Source organism: Limulus polyphemus, unplaced genomic scaffold, assembly GCF_000517525.1.
Source record: "Limulus polyphemus unplaced genomic scaffold, Limulus_polyphemus-2.1.2 Scaffold4267, whole genome shotgun sequence".
Lineage (NCBI taxonomy): Eukaryota > Metazoa > Arthropoda > Merostomata > Xiphosura > Limulidae > Limulus > Limulus polyphemus.
The window spans coordinates 18,451-37,800 of NW_013669877.1; the positions used below are offsets into that span (position 1 = coordinate 18,451).

The window sequence follows — 19,350 nt, forward strand, 5'->3', positions numbered from 1 at the left end:
CTGTGTCTGACGCAATAGGTGATACGATTGTTTTACTTGCAGTAAAAATATTTGTTTTTCTTCGTATGACAGAGATAATTTTTATGGTATTAGCTCATAACTAAAACAAAAAACACTTCATATTCGTATGATAGTGTGAACAGTCTGATGATAAACAGACTTTCCTCTACTGCATTATCGGATAATGTCAAAACATTTTGTACAGTATTACCTAACAGTAAACAGACACATTAATGATATGTATCATTGCAGGACAGAAAGTTGAAATAGTATTGTTAGCTAAACAAATATTGTTTTACTGTACCACGTTAAATCGTTGTCATGTTTTTTTATGGGTTTTTCTTGTCTTCTTTAGGTAACAGAAGACGATGATGTTGACGTATCTTGCAATGAAGACTGTAAATTAAAACAGGTAATTCCGATAGGGGAGCTGTATACGCACGCTATTTTAAAGGAAATTCGTCTAACTATTGTATGTCTTCCGGTGAGACAGCGGTAAGTTTATGGAATTACAACGATGAAATCCGTTGTTCGATTCCCCGCAGTGAGCACAGCAGATAGTCCAGTGTGGCTTTGCTCTGAAACAAACTCATAAAATTATTATATATAGCTCCCTCTTCCCAATATGACAAATGACAGTGTTATGGCGTAATATTTTTAACATTCCACTTTAATACACGATTTAAGGATACTTGTTGTATAGAAATTCGTTGATAGAATGTAAAATGTGTGTTTTCAGTTTTATCCTTAACTGTAATACTTTCAAAACAAAAGTTGTTGGTTATACTAACCAGAAAATTTAACAAAAATGAATTAAATTTAGAAATGAAAAATAACCCGCTTAGATATTTAAAAGAAACTCGTTTCTTGGAGAAACCTAGGTTTTATTTTTCCCAAGTTCAGGAGTAAAATATATAAAGGTAAGAACTTGCTTAGTGGTATACGTAGCAACGAATGTATCTGTAAATAACTATAATTTTATTATATTTTATATGAAAATAATAATTAGCTCAGGAAAATATGTATCCAAATAACTATCATATCAGCACACTGTTCACCGTGTTCGTCATATCAGTAAACTCGTATATCAAAATAATTGTTAGCTCAGTACGTCATAGTACACTTTCACTATGTACCTATGTGTTCATAATCTTAGTAATACTCTGTATAGATGATCATCCTTTACGTATTCTGTACGTCGTAATAATCATCATTCAGCATAATACAGATAATTAAGTCACGTGCTTGCTTACACAGTCCCGGAATACACAGCATGCAGATTAGATAGTGTTCCTCTTCAACTTAAATTTGATCATTAAGCTGAATGTATTCATATCAAGAAATTAGCATTTAACGAAGAGTAGTATGTTATATTAAAGGTACCTTATTCTCTTTGATATTGACAACAAAATAGCTGTATCGGGTATCACATGTAAACAAGGAGTATCATTTCGCCTTGCCATTTTATTTTTATTTTATGTTTTTTTAGTAATACCGCTGCAAATCTGAAATCTTGCATGGTTCGGCATATTCTGCAAGTGTGTTTGAATTTCTTAATGTTTAGTTTTCTCGCGGTTGAAGAGTTAATATTTATCGTCATTGAACAGACACATTACGTTTAATTATCTTACAAAAAACATAACTCGTCATCTTCCTGAAACGTTATATTAAAAACCTGTACACCAATATGTCACCATGCTTCGGTGTAATACAATGTTTCTTTGCTTTTTTTTCTTTGGGCTTTTTTTTAAAATCCTTAAATCATTTAATGTCAGTTAACGCACAGCCCTAAATACGTTATGGTGAAGGGCATTCTCTTTGGCGCCTCTCCTTCTAAACTGAACACAGACGACATTCATTTCATGTATACTTTTAATCATCCGCTACTTTCAAGATTTTTAAGATGTAGATAGTGCTGGGTCAAATGACGTCACACCAACAAGGTCGACGTCAGTCTTATCAGATATGTATATAAAAAGCTGTGATTGTATCCCTCTGTTGATATATATTTATTTATGTTGCATATCTTTCACATTATTCCTAAAAAAAATAAATACGTTCCTAGAGAACAGTGAGAGATTGTATATCATATAGACAATTAAGTATGATACGTCAGATGAGTGAACAAGTTTCGCCCAGGGCTTTCTTGTCAGAGAGACTGCGAACACTGTTACTCTATACAGCCCTTCTAAGTTTCAAGGGCGTCATAACAGATGCTTTCTGAGTTCAGGTCAAGTGCTACAAGGTTATGTGAGTTGACAAACATTCTGAATTTTGTATCTTATTTTCAGTCACACACACATATATATAATTGTATGATTAAGAGATAACCAGAATTAGCAAGGGAAGTATAGACGTTGCATAGAATATCTTATTTTGTCTAACAATGTATTTAGGCTTTGGATCTTAAAAACATTTCATGATTATGGCTGACGAAGATCGAAGTAGTACTGGTATCTTCACAACGATAATATCTAATTATTTCGTGTTTTGTTTTGGGCTACTGTTTGTAAGTTTAATGTCTGGAAATGAAGTGAAATAATTATATAATTTCCCGTTAATGCTAAGAAGTATAATACTAACTATTATATTTTATTTTTAAACATCGTTATATTTTTAAACTACATTAGTAAGGTATATAGTTTTGTTAACGAGAAGTTGTTACAGCTTTAAATTTAACATATATATATATATATTTATTATATATATTTATTTATTTACTTTACTAATTTAAATATTGAGAGTTTTAGTCATTCATATAGAAAAAGCACTACAGTTGGTAATGGCTGGCCTAACTTTGTCGTGTCGATTTAACCTTGACCGTGAGATTAAGAAGTTTACTTGTGTTTTAGCACGTACATGCGATTATTACTCGTGAGACTTTTTATTATTGTTTTTCAAACACAAACCACCCGTGTTATAACGAGCACATGTCAGTTCCAGGATATTTGCTCTTAGAGGTCTGACCTCAGCCACCTGTGTTTATTTTCTATTACTGAACATCCCTAACATCAAAGTATTCAGTTGGACAGTCATCCTGCTCGCTTTCTGTAGTTAGTTATGTGTGTTTTAGTTTACCGAGAAAGACTTTGTTGGAAAATCTAGCAACATTAAAAAGTGTTCTTTCCTTACTTTTTAAGGACATTGACAAGACAAAAAATATACAAGATTTCTCCTTTTCCAGATGATTATAATTTTTTTATGTTATATCAATTTTATCAAAAGTTTATTAATCGAATAACGAAACTTAAGCTGAGGAATTAAAACCTTAAGTTCATAAAGGAAAATGTAAATTACAAAACTGATATTAATACATAACATTTTGCATATTAATATCTTATGAAATAAACATTTTTTGTTAAAACCCAAGAAATAAATTATTGTTACAAAAACAAATGGGGATTTGTGTTTATATTATACTTACGTTACGGAATCGGATCTTATAGACCCTACAGTCATGAAAGGGAACTAACGTCTCATCATACCTTAAAATAAACTACATGATTTACAAGTTGGATTAATTAATAAGTCAGTTTTAAATTAGATTGTGCAAATCATTTATAAAGGAATTATTCAAGAAGCAGGTATAATGTAAAGACAACTAAATGATTTAAACGACAAATTAAGTAACAATTAAATATAACTTAACTCTATATGATTTACAGAAGAGGAGATAAATCAAAGAAGCGAGTATGATTTAAAGGAAAATAAGGGATTCATTAAGGAGTAATTATCATGTTAAAGTACTACGTTAACTTAAAGGTGGATTGATTAAGAAAGACGTATGGTTTTTAAAATGATCAATTAAGGAGCCACGTGATTTAACTGATAATAATTAAGAAAAGTGTGGTGCATTACAAAGAAGATTAACATGATTTAAAGGGAGAATATGATTTTAAAAAGGGATTATATAAGTAGGCACTAACTCACTATGATTTCAAGGGAACTACTTGTTTTATGTGAATTAAAGTGAGATCAATTAAGAATTAAAATAATTAAAAGAGACTGTGTGATTTAAAAGATGGATTGATTATGAAATACTATGCTTTAAAAGGAACAAGATACTTTATGTGATTTAAAATTGGGATTAATTAAGAAGCAAGCGTGATTTAAAGCAGACCACGAGGTGTCAAAGTTATTATTACTTTTGATTAGGTTCCTTTACCCCTAGATTACCGCCCCCCAGTGGCACAGCGGTATGTCTGCGGACTTACAACGCTAGATACCCGTGGTGGGCAGAGCACAGATAGCCCTTGTGTAGCTTTGTGCTTAATTAAAAACAAACAAACAAACAATACCCCTAGATTACCTATCATGCGCCAATAACCACAGTTTGTAAAAAAATAAATAAACAAAAGATTATTATTAACACTCTTAAAAATAATATATTTATTAATTTTTAATGGTCTTAGGAGTTAAAAAAACAACAACATGTTTTTGGTTTTAGAGCTGTCCAAACTTATATATGTCGATATAGCTGTTTTGCCACTTTCTCCGCCAAATAAAATCTGGCAACACCAGTATACAGAATAAAACTTTTACTCAGAAGTTACAAATGGACAAACTGTAGCAAAATATGAAAATTTTATATGTATATCCAAGTAGCTCATTTTTAGAGTTATTTCACTATTGTATAAACTAATTAAATTAACCATAGACTGAGTGCAAGTAACACACATAAAAATAAAAAATAACTGGCTATAGGGGCTAAATAAACAAACATGCTTTTTCTGTATAATAAGTGTAATTGTGGTTATGTATACTTAAAACCATTTGAAATTAAGATGTATGAATGTGTGTGTGTATTGGAAGCCCTCTACATGGAAATTAGAAGAAATTATACAAAACAAACACTTACTCGCTTCTATATAATATTTTATGTAGTGAATGTTACAATGACACTGAAAACGCTAACAATTAGGAAGGCTTACTTATTAAAACTTAAAATAAGAAGTGAAAAAATCTTCTTTGTTTACCTTGACTTCCCAATAATTTCACTAGTTAAATTGTTAGAGTACAGTTTAAAAGTATAATAAGTAAGTAATATAGATACGAATATCTATATATATCTAAATTTTACGAAAACCGTAAGGCTTGAAAACTTTTCTCATACCTACTAACGCATTGCTCATACAAGATGTAAGGCAACCACAGCTCGTGGAACCTCTAATAAAACGTAAGAGCAAAAGGCCTATTCTATTAGCACTTGGCGAGTTTTTAATAGGGAAGTTCCTTATTAACTTATCAGACAGTTTCTAGGGGTGGTGAAAGGGACGCACATTATGTCTATTTCTCTTTGCATGTTGATCTAGCTTTCTTCCATCTACTTTTTTATGTTTCAGTTTTTTACATCTTTGAAACTAATTGCAAATTTGCAACTACAGCAAACATAGATCTTGTGTTAGTGCCAGTACATAAGTGTTCGCAAAAACAAAATTAAGATGTATACGAAGAGATAAAGGCGAGTTTTTCCACTTACAATAGTAAACCTCACTCTTACTTCTTGCTAGAAATATACATCACCTACGCTATGAGGCTACATCAGTATTTAAAATTACAGTTACAAACTAAATCACGTAGAATGTGAAATGTAAAAATTATAAATACACTATTGTTCAGCCCGTCAAAAATGACGGGTCAAGTACTACCACCCCACCTCCTTGTATACCCTAACCTCACAGTTCATAGCTAACTGAAATAAATAAATTTTGCGAAATCAAGCTTGACCAACAAAGAGGCAGAAAAGTGCAGTCGAGGCAGTCAAACGTCGATAAATCCTTTGTGAGCCAATCAAAATTAAGATCATTCATGAAATGAATTCGTGATGTATTCATAGAGCACTTATTTGGTAAAAATCAGTTACATTAACAAATAATATATAAAAAAGCCAGTGAGTTTTGGTAACACTACATTCCAACAATGACTTTTATGTCATTTCGCTTAGCAACAAAAGTATAACTTAATATTGTTGTTAGTCTATGTACTGAAACTATAAAACTAAATGTATAGACAACAAAACTAGAAAACTATTTGTTGACTTCTTAATTTAGAGTTTCGTTGATTAAAAAGGTTTGTTTTAATAATATTATTAAAAACGTTGGTGATATAACGCAAAATAGCTTGATTCAGTAACAATATAATTTGAAAATTGAATCGATATTTTTACTTTCATGATAAATTTTACGCACTTGGCTCTAAGCTAGGTGATCCAATACTACGTCTTTACTCTAGGTTTATTTATTTATTTCTTTAAATCATACCAACATTCACTACACTTATAAGGTTTCACAGCACCCCCCCCCCCTTTGCACACCGTCACTGAAATCGTAATGGGCAGACAGTAATCGAACTATTCTATCTGGATAAGTGCATTTTAGCTTTTATGACTCCTCCTATTAACAATATAGTTCGAGAAAGTGCCATGCTTAACAATTGAATTAAAGTTTAAAGACAACTTATCCTAATGTTGTTATTGTTATCATTATCACAAGATGTCTGTCTGAAACTTAGATCAGTGGAGATATACAACTTTGAGTAAACTTCTAGGAAAGATGCATGCATATATTTTAATAACGAAAATGCCATAGTATTGCAGTTTTTCTTGTTATGTTATTTTTTCTCATCAAATGAAATTATCAAAGCAATGTTTAATTATTATTGATTAATTTTCGCTGAGATGATCACCTTGATAACATGAAAAATTTGATGTCTTGAAACTATTTGTCAGAGAGTTAGTGAAAAAAGGAGTCTGTAAGCAGCGTCCTCTGAAGAACCAAGGACAATACTATAGGGTTAATTAAATATTCCAATTGAACAAGATATGATTTTCTCCTAAATGTGTTAGATACGTTATGGACAAAAGTACATATTGAAATATAGTTTTGTTATGCATCAATCCAAAGTGTTATTATAAGTGCTTGCTTGTTTACACTGGCTTACTCAGATTAATTGCTCATCAAATACTTAAAAGTCTAAAAGTGTTCAGGTGAGTATATTTTATAGCACAATTTCTTGTATTTACTTGAAAAACCATTCGTTTCGTGAGCACTTTGTAACAAAACATTACAATCATGGCATTGTGACGTAGAACCTTAACTCTTTACTTACAGAAAACTTTTAAGCAACGTTTTAACAAATGAGAGGTAATGTGTTTTTGCATAGTATTGTCTTTCCCACTTATCTTGACCTCGATGTCATCAAGGCTTACCATTGGCAAAATATTGACTTCGGCTTTTAAGGAACACAAGAGTTCAAGTATTGCTCAAATATCTATACCATCCAACACATACGGAAATGTGGACAGTACCAGACACTCTAATGTGACTCAGAGTGGGCGGTATATTTATTGCAAACTTATATCGGGTTAGATTTTATTTTATTCAGTTAATTCTCGGTTTCTTAAAATCAAATCTTACTTTTCAGTTTCGTAAGGCTAAAATATAGCCTTCTACTACAGCAGATCTAAATCTATATTATCTATATATCTGTATTAGCCAAGAATATTTATCAACATACTTGAACATTCTTTGTCCAAATAGAAACGCGCAGTACTCTAGAAGCCATTACAGTAATGGGAAACAAAACCCCAATAAGGTTACACAAGAATATCTTTGAAAATACCATTGTCCAACCATGTTGGCGCCGCTAGTGCAGTTTGCACGCGTTTGTTCGTGTAATTCAATGACCGAGTTTCGAAGCGCAGATGAAATTCAAAACCATAGTTTATAAAAGACTAGATGATCTGGTCTTGTTGAACGCGGTACATTCAGTCGTTCTCCAAAAGCCTCAATCATACCTTGTTAATTACATTAGTACTTGACATACGAAAAAGCATTTTTTTTAAATCCTCACTGGGTTATACGTTACCAAATTTGGTCAAAGAAATTCCTACGACGTAATAGTTGTACATTTTCTGCATAGAAATAAAAGGGGTTCTTTTGTTTTACTTTGACGACGAAAGGCAATTGGAAAGTCATTAGTTTGTTAACAATTAACAAGCTTTTATATTTTAAATACTGCCAGAACATGAAACATTTTATTCTGTCTGCTAATGAACTTTGTCAAACTTCAATTTATTTGGTACTTTGAACTGTTAATCATAGACTTCCCAGTTAATTTGTTATCGTGAATTCATATAGATAAACTTATCAGTTTATTTGTTGTTTTGAACCGTTATTAATAAACTGTACATTCATTGTCTTATATTTCTGTTTTATATAGTGTCGTATTGGGTGTCAAAGGTGGGCAGTTGCCATCAAAACCTCTTGTCAAAATGCTTGTGTAAGTTCAACTATTTTTTAATTATAAATTACGAAACAGTCAACACAGTATTTTAAATGTTAAAAGCTTAATTATATTATTATTTTGCAATTTTAGCATATTCTTACAGAAGTGTCTAAGTAGTCATGTGTTTTGTCTATATCAACATTGGCTCCAGAATAAGTAAATGTAAACTTGACTAGCCTAAGAAAGGGAAGGTAGCCATGTGTTTACATCATATTATTGGTTTCGCAACAGCTACAAAATTATTTAGGTTTGTTTCGACAGTATTGCTTTATATTTAAAACCAACCATCATTAGATCGTAATTTGGATCATATTCAATACTGCCACACCTACCTACCATGGTGAGCTGTCATTGATTTCTATTTTAGAAATATAAAAACTGCAACCAGAAAAAAAATATTCTTATAATAGCTAATCGTTGATTACCTTACATTTATAAAGGTCAATGGCATTTTAGCACAACTACACCTAACGATTCACAAATATGTATGATTATTATACTAACGCCAACACTCAGTGACAGAAATTAAACGTTAATGAAGATCTATTTTTTTTTGATGTTACGATTTTTATTTGTTCTTCTTTTAGATCTTTTTGAAGTAAAATTTGCTTATAACTGTAGCATTTATACACGAGTAAATGCTTTTAGAAAATATTTTAGTTACATTTAATATATTACTTTAGGATTTTGCATGTTTATGTTTTACTTTTTACTATTTCACAAATATGTAAATACATACCTACAGGGGAGAAAACTTGGTGTGGTATTCGAAGGATACATCAAACACACAATTAACTGCGCTTCGCAATAACTGGAGATTCGGGGACGTAGCATGAAGAAGAACAAGTGTAGTGTTTCGTTGCAGATGTAAAGAAAGAGACAATACGTGGTGTGAAGACAGGCAAATAAACAGTTTATTGACGTGGATAATTCAAGTATTAAATCCAAGCTGGCTACATATAGCGTTTAATTCTAGGACTCTTATGTTATGACTGAAACAAGTAGATAAACAACAACAAAAACTTATTTAATTAAAGGAAAGAAACAAAGTTTGGTTTGTTAGTAAATTGAAACTGTTTAGTTGAGTGAGTAATTCAAATTAAAGGTGCATAAGATCCAGCAGTTCGCAAAGAAAACAAAGACAAGATATATCACAACATTTCTTATCTCTTAAAAAACAGAAAGAATCTGTATTTACGCATTACCTTCTCTCTGTAGTTGACCAATCAGAAAATTGGAACATATATTCGGAAATATCTGTGTTCTATATGACAGTCCAAGAGCAGTCCTAGTCTCATATACAAGATAAAATAGGGCACGAAATTATCCCATGAAACAGTAAATAGTTTTCGTGATTGGAAAGTAACACCTAAGGCTGATTTAGTACATGACCTCAACCAGATTTAGTATGTTCTGAATTAGAAATGGCCAGGTGGTTAGGGCCCTCCACTCACAATCTGCTGGTTGCAGGTTCGAATCCCTGTCCCACCAAACATGCTCGCCCTTTCAGCCGTGGGGGCGTTATAATGTGACAGTAAATCTCACCATTCATTGGTAAAAGAGTAGCCCAAGAGTTGGCGGTAGCTGGTGATGACTAGCTGCTTTCCCTCTAGTATTACACTGCTAAATTAGGGACAGCTAGCGCAGACAACTCTCGTGTAGCTTTGCACGAAATTCAAAACAAACAAACAAACTGAATTAGAATTCTAGAAAATATTTTACAAATGTAAATATATATATATATATTATGTATTGATATTAACTCCACTTCATAGTACTTAAAGTGAAACTAAAAATTTACCTGTCAATCAGTATAGCTAATTAAATATACTCTTCTTACGTTTCAATATTATGGGATAGTTATCTACATGTGTGCTATTTACATAACACATAAAGTCAGTGTATAGTAGGTAAAATATCATCATTCAATGTGAGAAGTAACCCTAATCTTTGTTTAATGGAGAGTTACTTGTCTTGAAACTACAAGTGTTTTTAGTTTTTCTTTGCTCAGATTTTGAAATGATGAAAATACTGCCCTATGTTTATAGTGAGCTTATTTTGGTTCCCCGTAGGCCTGCTTGTTACAGCCATAGTATTAGTAACACTAACCATACATATCTGTATATGTGTATTTGGCAGTAACGTTAGTATGCTAGTCTTGGCAGAATGTTTCACTGGACCTAACAATTACTTATTTTTTCAATTTCAATGTTATTTCCAAAACATACTTACTTCCTCTCACACTACAGCTATTACTCGACTTTTAGAGTTTCCTTTCTTTGCCCATCTAAGCCCATCTGCATTTTTCTTACTTGTTCAAGTCTTTTATTCCTTATTTAATTGCCCTTGGCAACATCTGTCTCATAACACTCTCCACCTACGCCATTACACTCTCTATCCTGATATTGTATATAAGCACTTCATTCAGATAATATTATCACTTTTGCTTGTATTACAACCATTGGAGATACTTTGAGCATACTTTGTGTTACCTAGTTGGTTTTCATAATAATAAAAAAATCCATTTGACAAGCCGATATACAGCATGAATTCCCAGATTACTGTTTCCAGCATGGAGGCAAATCATGTCTCTATCCTATCCCACCTCTTATATCTAGCATTGCTCAACAGTCGAAGGGGGTCACTCTCAGTTAATTTTTGTATGTGTCCTGATTTGTAGTGATATGGAGACATATATATTCGTACTGGTGGTGTTTCTCTGGTGGCTCTGAGGCTGCACTTGTGGGCGATCCTGGATTACTGCTCAGTTACATGAAAGGACAGCTATGTCTTAATCACCATGTTTGTCAAAACCACATGCCTTAGCCTACTACCGCCAAGTGGATGCATATTTAGACTCAAATAGATCCAGTCCTGGAAATCTCGGGTGCCAGAATGGAGTCTGTGATCAATCTGAATAGATAACTATTTTCTAGGGTTCATCTGACCCTAACTATGGTTCTGAAATATTTAACATCCCTCCAACTTTTGTCAGAAGCCTTTCAGCGATTGCCACATCAAGTTGATGACTAGTTGGAACCACTGTTGGCATCTACCTTTGCTTGATTGTCAGTTTCTGCACATTCTCTAGTCTTTTGGCTGCTATGTAGGGTAGAGATGCATTGTTGGAGGGTGTTCATCTACTGGCTGCCATCCTCTGTGAGTTACGTGAGGCCCCCTTTTTCTAACCATTGATTTTTGCAGGTGTTACAGAGTCTTGGAATTAAGGGTTGATGTCACCTGTCTACATTCATCTCTGTCATCGTTGGCTTCTCGACTTTCCTCGACTCCTACAGGGGGTCACAATTTTGCCCCTATTTGAGTGTTCCGACCCCGACATCAGTCCCTCGGTACCCAGAATAGATTCTGCCCATATCCAAGAGGTTGGAATGATTCCAGTAGCAGAGGTGACTACCGTATGCCTTCGAGATCTGTGGGTGCTCGGCTCCGAGAATTTCGGGTTAAGTGAAAAAAACCTTTACCACGAGTCCATTGGTACTACAGGTCAGGATTAGTCATTCAGTTCACATCTTTACCACCATTATCCCCCTAACCTATTGTGTTTCCACCTCTCGCAGATCCTTGGATTTTGGAACTTTGTTCCAGGACTGTTAGAGATTTGTTGGTCAAGGGGGCAGTGGAGAGAGCTGTCCCAGTTCTTCCAAGGTTTTATTGCTATCTGTTTGTTGTGCCCAAAAAAAGAAGAGGTTGGCATTCAGTCATTGACCTTTCTCATCTAAATCAATTCCTAGATTCTCCAAAGTTCATGATGGAGTAATTTCTCACTCTGCATTGGCATTTTTGCCAGGACTGCAGATGACAATGTTGGATGCCACTGACACCTATCTACACATTCCCATGATGGAGTCATCCCACCACTATCTGCATTTTGTGCACAAAGGTCAGGTTCTGCAGTTCAGGGCTTTGTCCTTCGAACTAGCATCAGCACCATATATGTTTTGCCAAAATGTATAAGCTTTTCTCGTCACCTCCATTCCCTAGGCCTGTGCACACACAATTGCATGGCAGAACTTCACACCCAGATTCTACTTTCAGAAGCAACCAAGGCAGGCTTTATTATCCAAGCTGAGAAATCTATTCTTATTCCAATTTAATATATTGTCCATTTGGGTGTCTTTTTCAACATGTATCTTAATCAGGCCCAGTCAACTCGCATCTGGCTCCATGCTATGGAACAGGCAGTCCAACTCTTACTCACACCTTCTTCTCCCACTGCACAGATGGTTCTTTCTCTTTTGAAGATGTAGGCATCACTCGAATCTCTCATTCCTTTGGGATGAATGCACATGAGATCCGTTCAGTGGTCTCTACACAACCAATGGATCATGAACACCAATCCACTGAATTTCCCAATCTCCTTATTCAAGATCAACATCTTCAACCCCAATTGGTGGTGAGGTCACAACACTATTACAATAGGTGTTCTTCTCCTGCCACCTTGTCGAAAGATCCATCTCTTCACAGATGCTTCACTTCAGGGATGGAATGTATATTTCAATGGTCAGGAATTCCAGGCCCTATGGATGGATGACAAGGCATCCCTAACACCAATGTATTAGAACTTCTTGCTGTTCAAAGGATGGTATCTCAAGGTCTAGACTTATTGAGGGGGAAAATCGTCATGCTTAACTCCGACAGTTCTATGGTGATGTCTTACATTTCCCATCAAGGAGGCACTCAGTCCATATTTCTTTGTTTCCAAACATTGAATCTTTTTTATTGAGTACACTCCCATCATATCATCCTACTAGCTTGCCATGTTTCGGGGATGATGAATTGGTAGTAGATCAATTGTCTCAACCCAACCAGATGCTGGATAGTGAGGTTTTCTGTTGGATTTGCTCTTAGTTCATGACACTGATGATCAATGCATTTGTCACTCCTTGGAACACTCAAATACTAGCACTTTAGTCTCCAGCAACTCACTCTCGGGCATTGGCAGTGGATGCATTCAATTAGGACTGGATGTGATTGCATCTCTATGCCTTCCTGTCAATTAATCTGTTTCCCAGAGTTTTAGCTATGGTTTGTTCAACCCCTTGTTGTGTTCTATTGGTAGCAATAGATTGGCCAGCTCAACCCTGGTTTCTGCTTCTGCAGTACCTTCAGGAGTGCCACCTATTTCACTTCCTCTTTGACCATCTCTGTTGAGGCAGTCACGACACAACATACACCCAGCCACCCTGAAACTCAAGCTTAGGTTATGCAGTCTATTGCATGGCATTGTGGTGTAACTTCTATGGTTGCTATGTATCTGTCTCAGTCTCTGCATAGTCCCACAATGGATATTTACCAATGGAAATAGCACACATATCGACAATGGTGTATTGCGAGGAGGTTGAACCCACTTTGTCCAAATGTGCCAACCATTGCTCTTTTCTTGACCTGGCTCTTTGACAAAGGTTTAGCATCTTTCACAATCACCTTATATAAGATAGCCTTATTGACTACTTATAGATACTCGAAGAGATAGAAACTTTTTAGTCTCCAGTGCTCTCCAGCATCCTCAAGTTCTTTTGAATCCTTCATCCCAAAAGATTGTTTCAGTTACCTAACTGGGATATTAAGGTGGTATTACATGCTCTTTCTCAACATCCATTTGAGCCCTTAGCCTAATGTACCATGAATCACGTTTTTCTTAAGGTTTATTTTTTGTTGCTGCTGGCCTGTGGACGTGGCCAATCAGAGGTGTTTGTGCTGCATGTACACAGGATGCTTTATCATTCTACCTATGTCCTCCTATACCCAGACTGGTCCTTTTTCCCTATGACACTGGCAACTAGGGAAGGGATAAATCCTTTTCACCAATTCATCTGATTGCTATTTCTCATTTTTTATGACTGATCAGATCCTGATCATTTGTTATGTTCAGCGTTTGTTTGTTTGAAGTTAAGCACAAAGCTACACAATGGGCTATTTGTGCTCTGCCCACCACGAGTATCAAAACCTGGTTTCTAGCATTGTAAGTCCACAGACATGTTATGTCCAGTGAGGGCCTTGAAGTGTCATGTTTCCTGCACTAATGCTTTTTGAGGTGCTAGACAACGATTTTTTATTCATTGGGATCCTTCAGTTCCCAGGATTTACCTTGACGAGGTGGGTACGAAAATTGATCCATATTGCTTATACTGGGTTCTCTTTCAAAAGGAGGGGACTTCTGCAAGTCACATTTCATCAGATTCGTCACATTTCTATGTCCTTAGCAGCCTGGTTGAACTACCTGTTGGAAGACATTGTGCAGGCTGTGCATGATTTGGCAGAATCTTCCTCTGAGGGTTTTAACCTACTCCCTGTAGCTATCTTAGCCCTATCTTCTAGATTATAAAGAGGGTGAGTATCTTCATTACTAATTTTGTCTCTTCTTTACTTTCCAGGGTCTCATACCTCTTTTTCAGAGGATTCCACTGTGTGGTGAGTGTTGTCCAGGCATGGGCTTTTTATCAAACCATGTCTATACTAGGAACCATGAACACGATATACTTTATCCAGGTTGCAACAGGCTCTGTAGAAATGAGGTGTTCTATAAAACCAGTTAGAGGCAGACCAGGTGGTATTACTGTACTATGCTGGACTGTCACTCATGGACTATCATGTGTAAAGCATAAGAGAATCCTGTCCATCCCTGTCGATTATTGGATCGAATAAATCAGGGTTGGTTTGCTTTTTAAAACTTAGGGAACTTTGTTCACCTATTGCACTGTTTCCAGAGCATTGTTCCTCAGGATTTCCCAATGCACATTACCCTCTCCCATATTCTACTAGTGGAGCTAGGGAGTCCTTACCACACTTGGTTTCCAGTCACTGGGGTGGTGGACAGAGGTTATTCCTCCAGAGTGTTTGAGGGAATTTCCTCCACTCTTGGAGAAGAGGCAAAATTAGTGGTCATCCTACCTGGGACCATGGGTGTTTTTTCCCCCAGAGTTTGGTAGGAGAGGCATCAGCCTATGTGAGAGCCTACTTGTAATACTGATTCAGATTTGATACTCAGCTATCTGGTAGGATTGAGTGTGGCCCTTTGTTCTGATCAATAATGCATCAGTACATTGTTCATGGAAGGGGGCCCACTGTCTCCTTATAATTCTGAATGCAGAATGGTTCCATCCTGGATCCTTGGCTGAGCACAGTTTATCCTTGTCCTCCCCATAATTTCAGGGACAAATGAAATTTACCTTGCCCACACGATGAGGGAGTGTAAATGAGTGTTCATAATTCCGAGTTTGGGAGTGTTGCCTTTTGGATTTATAAAGGTTGAGGAGAGGGTTTGTCCAATTCAGTGTTGCTTACCTTCTCATCGTGATTTTGGTGGCTTGGAACACATCACTTTTCGCTACAGGTTAGGGTCCACTCACAAGTATATAGATTGCAATCCAAATGCCTTAGCCACCAATGTGGGATTTAGGGACCATAGCCCTATAATTCCAACCCCGATAGTGATAATATTAGCTGGATGAGGTGCTTATATACACTACCCTGATAGAGGGCTCATTGACGTAGGTGGAGAGTGTCAAGGGCAATTAAGTGGGGAATAAAAGACAGGAGCAAGCTAGAAAAAATCAGACTAATGCTTAGGTGGGCAAAGGAAGGAAGCGCTAGCAGTAGAGTAATAGCTGTAGTGTGAGTTGAGGTAAGTATTATTGGAAATACATTTTCGATTTTAAAAAAATGCTACCTTTTTGCTATGTTAAACAGACATTTTCCTTACAAAGTTAACACTCTTTAGTACAGATTTCACGTTTAACATTCCTATAATGTATTTATTTTTCCCTTTCTTTTATAGAATGGTACAGATGTTACCAAAGGAAAGGTAAGCATTTGAAAAGTTTTGTTCTATTATGTTTGGACTACAGGGTTTAGTTGTAACTCGACTTATTATTACTTTAGTGAGCTCTGATTTTTTTTTTTTTTGTAGTTTCTTAAAGTTCTGTTGTACTTTCCATTTCATATTGTTATAGCATAGCCTTTTCTTGTACACACAAAAAAATAAAAAATAAAATAATTGTATTTCACTTTCAGGTTCTTTACTGTTTTATGGGGTGTAATCTTGCAGTCACTGCATATATAGAAAGTATTAAAGGTAAGTTTTATTTTTCTATTAATGTTAGGTATATACGTTATCTAACTTAAGTTTTTTTCTCTTTTGTATAAAAACCAATTTGGTCTTTTACTTTTAGTAAGTTCATTTTAGTTAGTACACTAGCTTAAGTTACTATCATCTGTAACTGGTTGTAAAAGTGGAATTTAGTTTTTAATTTTTTTTACTTGTTTATTCATAAATAGTTTTATTCTTTTAGTTATTTGTAGATTGGAAGCTTAGTTAAAGTTTGGAGTGATTATAGTTATTTCATAGATTAAAAGTGTAAGTTATTAATTAATGATTCAATAGTGTTGTTGAATGAATATTTTGTCAAATAAACTAGATTTACAATTTATAAACTATCACTTCATAATAAGTAAAAAATATTTATGGGCTATAGAACCATCCTATTTAACATTTTTATCCTACATCAACTACTCAATATGAAAACCTCTACCATTAAATTACTTACATATTTTATGTATATATTTATTTTTAAAGTGAAATTTGGAATACCACCTGCACCATACCTTGTGGCATTTTCAAAAACGAATGAATCAGTGGTTATCGAATGGAAGCCAGCACCACTGGACAATGTTTCCTACTTAGTCCAGTGGAAATATGAGTCTTTGCCAGGAGACTGGGAATACTATAATCCAGATAACATATTAAAAACTAACCAAGTTATAATTGAAGGCTTGCATCCTTACACAAAGTATAAGGTAAGAGAAGGTTTATAATGTGTATGAGTGATTGGGGTCTTAATAGGTTTTTAAGGTTAGAAGAAAGTTCCCTAAGATAGGCAAAGTGATCTTTGCAAAAAAAAAAGTGTATAAAAGATGAACCACGATACATTTCTATAAATATTTTGTAATGTAAGTACTGTGTATGTTTTTAAAGTTCATTTATTATTCTAAGTATTAAAGAAAATTGCATGTGACATTAAAGCTCATTTACTGCCATAAACAAACCATTTATGTACTTATTGGTTGTATTGTATGAATGGTGAAAAAATAGGTAAAATATTAGTCAAGTAAATATTTGATAGATGTTTAACAACCATGGCATAACATTAAAAAAATAGCCAAGTAATAACAGAAGAAAAATCTGTGTAATTACTTTGTTAATCGATCCACCTTGAATTAATTTTATCATTGTTTCTATCTTTTCACAATGTATGTATAAATGTAAAGTATCCTAATTTGTATATCTAGCTAAATCAGCTTAATATCATTCATTATTTCTCAAAAGCGTATGAATATTGATCATTTTAATGTTGAAAAGCTATGTGAATGAAATATATCAATTAACTAGAGTTAATAAAATCTAAGTACAAGTAAAATAATTAATATCCCATTTACTGATTATGTGCAAGAGAAATTATGTATAATTTAGGAAATAAAACACTGAAATTAAAAAAGTTTGTGCTTAAAAAAAAAAATAAAAAAAAATAATATATATATATATATATATATATACAAACACACACATTTTAAGTTTCTAAATTAAATGTCGGAATGAAACTGAGATATTTAGGTACATTTTCTCTGTAGTTTCGAGTTGCATGGATTATTCTTCCTCAGTATGCTCCAATTGTATCACATGAAAGTGTAGAGATATCAACACTACCTTATGGTGGTAAGTTTTTACTTACAACATGAGAATTTGATTGATCTTATAAAAAATGTATTCAAAGTATGATTCAGTGGTTTAATTGTAAATATATTTTTGTTCCAAAATTATTTACTATGCTGAGGCAAAGGAATGTTGATCACCAACTACTGCCAGAATGTGTGAATAATAAACTTAAAAACCAACACTGGGTTCAAAATGAATAAATATAAATTCTTATATTTTATATATGACAGAAAAATCCCATCTTATTCATTTTAAATTCTTCAAACTTAGATTTTATTTTGCAACCCTTTCACTGATTTGCAAAAATGGAAAGTCCAGGACTTTCAGTACATCAATTTTGGAAGAACCATTCAAAACCTTGAAGGTCTCAGAGCACTGTATTATATGCTCAAATGTAAATGTTGTAGAGCTTCCACAGAAATTTCTCCACTCAATGAATAAAGAAATATGTCTCTCATTTTACAGGGTGGTAAGTGCCCCCCCACCCCTGCAGCCATGATTGTAGCCATGCAACTTTGTCACATTGCATTTTTAACACTAGGTCATTTGGACTGGATATTTATTTACTGTTTATTTGTGGGAGTGTGTGTAATGTTGTTTGGGATATGTGTTAAGAAGTGTTATGAATAGAATTTATTAATTCTGAATATTTTGAGGAGTTATGACAATAGTGAAACAAGCATAGATGTCTTGCTGTGCCAATGGTACACCTGAATAACAAAAATCGCCATTTACTTTTGTGATCATTTCAAGTGAACTACAACGATTTAAAAGCTAATTTATATTTTTAAGTCCATGTCAACATTCTATTTAAAAAATGCTGAAAAAATTTAGTATCACAGCAATAATATAGGGTCAGTCAAAAATGAGAAACGAAGAAATTTTTTAAGGCCTTAGAAAAAGGTGACTGTTTGCAAAGCTGCTAAATTTATACAGTTATATGAATAATTTGAAGCAGATTTTCGTAGGCTACAAGGTAAATTCTTGCAAGTTTCTTCTGACATGCATATGGATGATACAGAGCTTCCTAAAACTAAAAGTACATGAGACATTTCATGCATATTAATAATTTCACATTCCAGAGTTTGATTGGTCTAATAGTGAACTAGAAATACAGCATCCCTCAAATTTCACACCTTTTGTTAAGTTATCCTTACTTATTCCTTCATATTTATTTCATTGAATTTTACAAAGTATTTATTTTTTGTTACTGTTCCAGAATGTAATAAAAACTGCGGAAATATATAATTTGTCCTTGGAAATCTATTGAAGATATGTATATGAAACCAACATGACATTGATTAATAAACAAAGCATAATAGACTTATCAA

At 34.1% G+C, this 19,350-nt stretch overlaps 1 protein-coding gene across 2 annotated transcripts in view; it reads left to right on the plus strand.

Moving 5' to 3' along the window:
- The first annotated feature begins 348 nt into the window (after positions 1-348).
- Positions 349-19,350, plus strand: part of LOC106470885 (proto-oncogene tyrosine-protein kinase ROS-like) — a 64,224-nt gene continuing 45,222 nt past the window's right edge. For both annotated transcript variants that reach the window (XM_013931460.2, XM_022399525.1), the window contains exons 1-6: positions 349-412; positions 8,221-8,280; positions 16,085-16,111; positions 16,321-16,381; positions 16,883-17,103; positions 17,935-18,019. In XM_013931460.2, coding sequence (XP_013786914.2) covers positions 16,336-16,381; positions 16,883-17,103; positions 17,935-18,019 — 352 coding nt within the window. In that variant the 5' untranslated portion in view covers positions 349-412; positions 8,221-8,280; positions 16,085-16,111; positions 16,321-16,335. The remainder of the gene's footprint in view (positions 413-8,220; positions 8,281-16,084; positions 16,112-16,320; positions 16,382-16,882; positions 17,104-17,934; positions 18,020-19,350) is intronic.